The 6,261-nt window shown below is 47.3% G+C and overlaps 1 protein-coding gene across 1 annotated transcript in view; it reads left to right on the top strand.

Moving 5' to 3' along the window:
- Positions 1 to 5,529, top strand: part of nrg2b (neuregulin 2b) — a gene marked incomplete at its 3' end in the record, with an annotated part of 34,562 nt that extends 29,033 nt beyond the window's left edge. The window contains exons 10-12 of the mRNA XM_084451017.1: positions 668 to 892; positions 3,302 to 3,488; positions 5,110 to 5,529. Of these exons, the coding sequence (XP_084307143.1) occupies positions 668 to 892; positions 3,302 to 3,488; positions 5,110 to 5,529 (832 nt within the window). The remainder of the gene's footprint in view (positions 1 to 667; positions 893 to 3,301; positions 3,489 to 5,109) is intronic.
- Positions 5,530 to 6,261: the final 732 nt, after the last annotated feature.

Genomic DNA, 6,261 nt, shown 5'->3' with positions numbered 1-6,261 from the left:
CACACACACACTCTCACACACGTACTCACACACACACACACACAACACACTCACACACACATACACACATACACACACATACACACACTCACACACACACGCACACACGCGCACACGCACACACATTTCCACACATAAATCTGTTACAGCATATCACAACTTTAATTTCCCACCCCTCCATCTATCTCTCTCTCTCCTTCCCTCTCTCTCTACCTCCCTCTCTCTGTACCTCCCTCTCTCTGTACCTCCCTCTCTCTGTACCTCCCTCTCTCTGTACCTCCCTCTCTCTCTACCTCCCTCTCTCTGTACCTCCCTCTCTCTCTACCTCCCTCTCTCTCTACCTCCCTCTCTCTGTACCTCCCTCTCTCTCTACCTCCCTCTCTCTCTACCTCCCTCTCTCTCTACCTCCCTCTCTCTCTCCCTCTCTCTCTGTACCTCCCTCTCTCTCTACCTCCCTCTCTCTCTACCTCCCTCTCTCTCTACCTCCCTCTCTCTGTACCTCCCTCTCTCTCTACCTCCCTCTCTCTCTACCTCCCTCTCTCTGTACCTCCCTCTCTCTCTACCTCCCTCTCTCTCTACCTCCCTCTCTCTGTACCTCCCTCTCTCTCTACCTCCCTCTCTCTCTACCTCCCTCTCTCTCTACCTCCCTCTCTCTGTACCTCCCCAGACACGAGGAGAGGACGTGGAGCATGGAGCGCACAGACAGCATGAACTCGGACTGCCAGTCGGGGGCGCTGTCCTCCTCGGTGGGCACCAGTAAATGCAGCAGCCCTACGTGCATGGAGGCGCGGGCGCGGAGGGCCGCCCCCTGGGGCTGCTCTGAGGGGGCGGGGCCAGGCATGGCCTACGGGGACTCCTACGACTCACTAAGAGACTCACCTCACAGTGACAGGTAGGTGGAGAACTCTCACTCTCTTTCTCTCTCTCTCTCACTCTCTTTCTCTCTGTCTCACTCTGTCTTTCTCTCTCTCTCACTCTGTCTTTCTCTCTCTCTCACTCTGTCTTTCTCTCTCTCTCTCACTCTGTCTTTCTCTCTGTCTCACTCTCTTTCTCTCTGTCTCACTCTCTTTCTCTCTCTCTCACTCTCTTTCTCTCTCTCTCACTCTCTTTCTCTCTCTCTCACTCTGTCTTTCTCTCTCTTTCTCTCTCTCTCACTCTGTCTTTCTCTCTGTCTCACTGTCTTTCTCTCTCACTCTGTCTTTCTCTCTCTCTCACTCTCTTTCTCTCTGTCTCACTGTCTTTCTCTCTCTCTCACTCTGTCTTTCTCTCTCTCTCACTCTCTTTCTCTCTGTCTCACTCTGTCTTTCTCTCTCTCTCACTCTGTCTTTCTCTCTGTCTCACTGTCTTTCTCTCTCTCTCTCACTCTCTTTCTCTCTCTCTCTCACTCTGTCTTTCTCTCTGTCTCACTCTGTCTTTCTCTCTGTCTCACTCTGTCTTTCTCTCTCTCTCTTTCACTCTGTCTTTCTGTCTCTCTCTTTCTCTCTCTCTCTCACTCTGTCTTTCTCTCTGTCTCACTCTGTCTTTCTCTCTCTCTCTTTCACTCTGTCTTTCTGTCTCTCTCTCTCCTCTCTCGCTTGCTCTCTCTCTCTCTCTCTCTCTCTCTCACTCTGTCTTTCTCTCTCCCGGAATCCTTCTGTCACAAACTGAAATTCAATTTAATTCGATTTGATGTCGATGTTGGCATATCAGCTGTAATCCGGTCCTGCCAAAGTGGTGCAATTTAACTTATGAGTATTATTTACAAAAGGCAACAAATCTTTATTCGGTAGGTAGGTAGGTAGGTCAGTCGGTCAGTCGGTAGGTACATTACATTACATTACATTACAGTCATTTAGCTGATGCTTTTATCCAAAGCGAGTTACAATAATTGCATTGAATGTAGGAAAAGCCAATGTACTACTACTCGCCAGAACTCACAAGTGCATCTCCTTTCTAAAACAAGTGACTAAGAGCATAATCTAGAGCTGGAGAAGGCAAAGTGCAAGAATAGCAATCTACTGTATATTAAGAGGGAGGATTGTTGTAGTACTTCTTGAAGAGATGAGTTTTGAGTCTGCGACGAAAGATGGGCAGTGTTTCTGCTGTCCTGACGTCAGTGGGCAGTTCGTTCCACCACTGCGGGGCCAGGACAGAGAAGAGCCCAGAGGGGAGAAAGGTGGGATAAGGTGGGGCGTGGAGAGGAGGGGGGGAGCGGAGAGGGGAGAGAGGGTGGGGGTGGGGGGGTGAGGTTGGTGCACGGAGCGTTGACCGGGGGAGGGGGGAAAGAGGATCTGATATCGTTAACTTTCTTGTCAAAGAAGTTTGGCGAAATCATCAGGGAGAAGGGAGGAGTTGGGAGTAGGAGGTGGGGGCTGGAGTAGTGAAGAGAAGGTTTCAAAGAGTTTTTTAGGATTGGAAGCAGAGGTTAGGATTTTAGAGCGGAAGAAAGCAGCTTTAGCAGCAGACAGGGAGTATCTAGTAAGTTCAGAAGGTCCTCTGGGAGTCTTGCCTTTCCTCCATTTACGCTCAGCTATTCTCAGGCTCCATCTATCAGTACGCACTGAGTCCGACAGCCATGGGGCAGGTGGAGTTGGGCGTGCAGGCCTGGAGGTGAGGGGACAGAGATTGTCCAGAGAAGAGGAGAGAGTAGAGAGGAGAAGATCAGTAGCAGTATCAGAGGGTAGGAGAGAGAAGGATTCAGGGGCGGGGAGGGCGGAGGTGATGGCAGTGGAAAGGTTGGATCAAATGGGAGGCGCATTAATACTGAAAATGGAATGATATGCGGTCCCAGGTGTGTGTTATAAAGTATTTTAACACGGCTTCCAGCCAATCAGAATCAAGAACCAGAACTAACCATTGTATAACTGTAGATAGATAGATAGATAGATAGATAGATAGATAGACAGACAGACAGACAGACAGACAGACAGACAGACAGACAGACAGACAGACAGACAGACAGACAGATAGATAGATAGATAGATAGATAGATAGATAGATAGATAGATAGATAGATAGATAGATAGATAGATAGATAGATAGATAGATAGAGTGCTTTGTTTCTCAAAGGAGTTCCAGAGTTTAGGCCCCGCAATGTGAAAAGTGTTTCCCCCAATGCATTCTAGCTGTAGCGATGTTTAATGCTAGTTGTACGTGGCAATGCTGGTGGCAATATATGTGGTAATGCTGGTGGTAATACTTATTGTATTATTGTTGTATTGTCAATACAATTACTATTTATTGGTGTATGAACACCTGTGTTTGTTGGCATGCTTGTTTGTGTGTGTGTGCGCTTATTTTCTCTACTCCCTCGTCCCTGCAGGTATGTGTCAGCGCTAACCACGCCTGCCCGCCTGTCGCCAGTAGAGTTCCACTACCCCCCGCTGCCCCCCCAGGTACCCACCTTCCACATCACCTCCCCCAACACAGGCCACGCCCTCTCCTTGCCCCCGGCCGCCGCTGCCGCCTACCACCGCGAGAACGACCAGCCCCTGCTGCGCTGCCCAGAGGTACGATACAAGTGCACACACACAACACAGCACACGGGTTAGTGTATTACATTTTTGGTAGTGTGTGTAATATTCTCTAATATATATTAGGTGTACAGTAGAGAATTATTGTGTGTTGGTAGTGTATGATTATGGGGTGTAAACTATAGATTTATATTGAAAACCACAAATAAAATTACCAGCACTATGCACTTTTTTTGCATTAACATTAAAATAATGTGTCTGAGACTGTTGCTAGCCTTGGTTGATGCTGGACAGTATTTACAGTGAGTTTTTAAAATGCGGGGCAATCAAGTACAGTTTTAATGATACAATTATCACGATCAATTTAATCAAATTGAATCACGGTTTATCATTATACCGGTTATCGTTACATCCCTACTGCAGTTATAAACTCCATTACTACCTGTCTTCTAGCAATAAATATAGATGGATGTGACCAATAGTTAAAAGCTAAAGGGAAAAGATTTTTAAAAAATTAGCTTTCTTTTAAAAGTATTTAGCGAGCAGCCTTCCCTGATATCTATAGGTATTGTGTCCCCCTTCCCTCCCTGATATCTATAGGTATAGTGTCCCCCTTCCCTACCTGATATCTATAGGTATTGTGTCCCCCTTCCTTCCCTTATATCTATAGGTATTGTGTCCCCCTTCCTTCCCTGATATCCATAGGTATTGTGTCCCCCTTCCTTCCCTGATATCTATAGGTATAGTGTCCCCCTTCCCTACCTGATATCTATAGGTATTGTGTCCCCCTTCCCTACCTGATATCTATAGGTATTGTGTCCCCCTTCCCTCCCTGATATCTATAGGTTTTGTGTCCCCCTTCCTTCCCTTATATCTATAGGTATTGTGTCCCCCTTCCTTCCCTTATATCTATAGGTATAGTGTCCCCCTTCCCTACCTGATATCTATAGGTATTGTGTCCCCCTTCCCTACCTGATATCTATAGGTATTGTGTCCCCCTTCCCTCCCTGATATCTATAGGTATTGTGTCCCCCTTCCTTCCCTTATATCTATAGGTATTGTGTCCCCCTTCCTTCCCTGATATCTATAGGTATTGTGTCCCCCTTCCTTCCCTGATATCTATAGGTATTGTGTCCCCCTTCCTTCCCTGATATCTATAGGTATTGTGTCCCAGAGCTTTGAGCCATAATTGACTCCCGATCTTCCCCAGTTAACAATATAGCTTGAACTTGAAATAAATGCATGAATCAATTTTTGTGAATCTGTTTGATTTATAACTGGCCGTACCTTAGTTATGTTTCTAAGGTGTAAACATGTTTTGTTCTTGTTTAGCTTGTTTGTTGGTAGTGGATGATTCTGGGGTGCAGGGTGTAATATCCTGGTGTATTGTTGTTTGTTGGTAGTGGATGATTCTGGGGTGCAGGGTGTAATATCCTGGTGTATTGTTGTTTGTTGGTAGTGGATGATTCTGGGGTGCAGGGTGTAATATCCTGGTGTATTGTTGTTTAGTAGTGGATGATTCTGGGGTTCAGGGTGTAATATCCTGGTGTGTTGTTGTTTGTTGGTAGTGGATGATTCTGGGGTGCAGGGTGTAATATCCTGGTGTGTTGTTGTTTGTTGGTAGTGGATGATTATGGGATGATCTGTCACTCTGCAGGACGGACTGCTGTACCGGCAGCCCCGTCGCCCACGGCGACCGTACCTAGCGGAGAGCACGGGGAGTCTCCCATCCAGCCCCTACCATCTCCCTGACGACGAGGCCTACGAGACCACCCAGGAGTACGCCTCCTCCCGCGAGCCAATCAGGAGCCGCCGGCGCCCACGCCGGAACCGGCTCAACGGACACGTTTCCCAGCGTGCAATGGGCCTACGGGACTACAGCTCCCAGAGCTTCAGCGGGTCGGAGGAGGAGGAGGATGAGGAGGAGGGCCATGGGGAGAGCACGCCCTTCCTCAGTATGCAGAACATGAACATGGAGCCGTGTCCCGGGTACCGGACTCACGGTGGCGTGAGCCGACCCAACACGCGCAGCAATGGACAGAACCGGCGCTCCAAACCTGACAATGCACCCCTTTAAAACCTGCCCTCACCCCCCCCCCCCCCCACACCCCTCCCCGACCCCTGACCTCAAACCCCCACACAAACAGTGGACTAGAGACCCGCACCTAGGAGAAATATTTTTATTTTGTATAACAGACAGATATTCTAAACAAATGAAATATTTATTTTCATTTCAGCAAAAATTGTCTACTAGCGAACAGCAAAGACTTTTTTTATAGGGGGAAGAATATTTATATGTACAGTTTTTTGATTTACAGCATTATGAGAGAAAAAAACCCAGAGAATTACGTGCCAATTTTTTCACGAGTTAGACAGTAGAATAATATTGTGGTGCCTTTTGCTGTTTGCTGAACCTGGGGGTCCCCTTGAGTTTTTGTAGCCTTTCTTAAACAAACTCCTCGTTTTTTATAGACCAACTCCTTCCTTTTTCCTTTGGTTTTTCTCTTGAGTTTGGGATCTTCCTGTTCGAACTGTGATATGATTCTGTCATCATGCAATATGAATCACTCCTGTGTATAAGGTGTATGTTTACATGAGTATGATCTACACGCACGCTCGTTTCCCGGGGACATTCTATCACAGACGCAACAGGACGTGCTTCTGTCCCAGACAGGAAGTCACGGGCTAGTTTGTTTTGATGAGTCACTCCAACAAACTCGCATCGGTCACTCATGTCATCCGCTGCCCTTCATTGTGTGTTGTAGTTTCCATAGAAACAGAGGAGTTTGAACGGGATCTAACGTACCTG

This window comes from Borostomias antarcticus (assembly GCF_949987555.1).
Source record: "Borostomias antarcticus genome assembly, chromosome: 16".
Taxonomy (NCBI): Eukaryota; Metazoa; Chordata; class Actinopteri; order Stomiiformes; family Stomiidae; genus Borostomias; species Borostomias antarcticus.
Note: the sequence above shows the minus strand (reverse complement) of the source record. Positions and strands in the feature narration are given on the sequence as shown.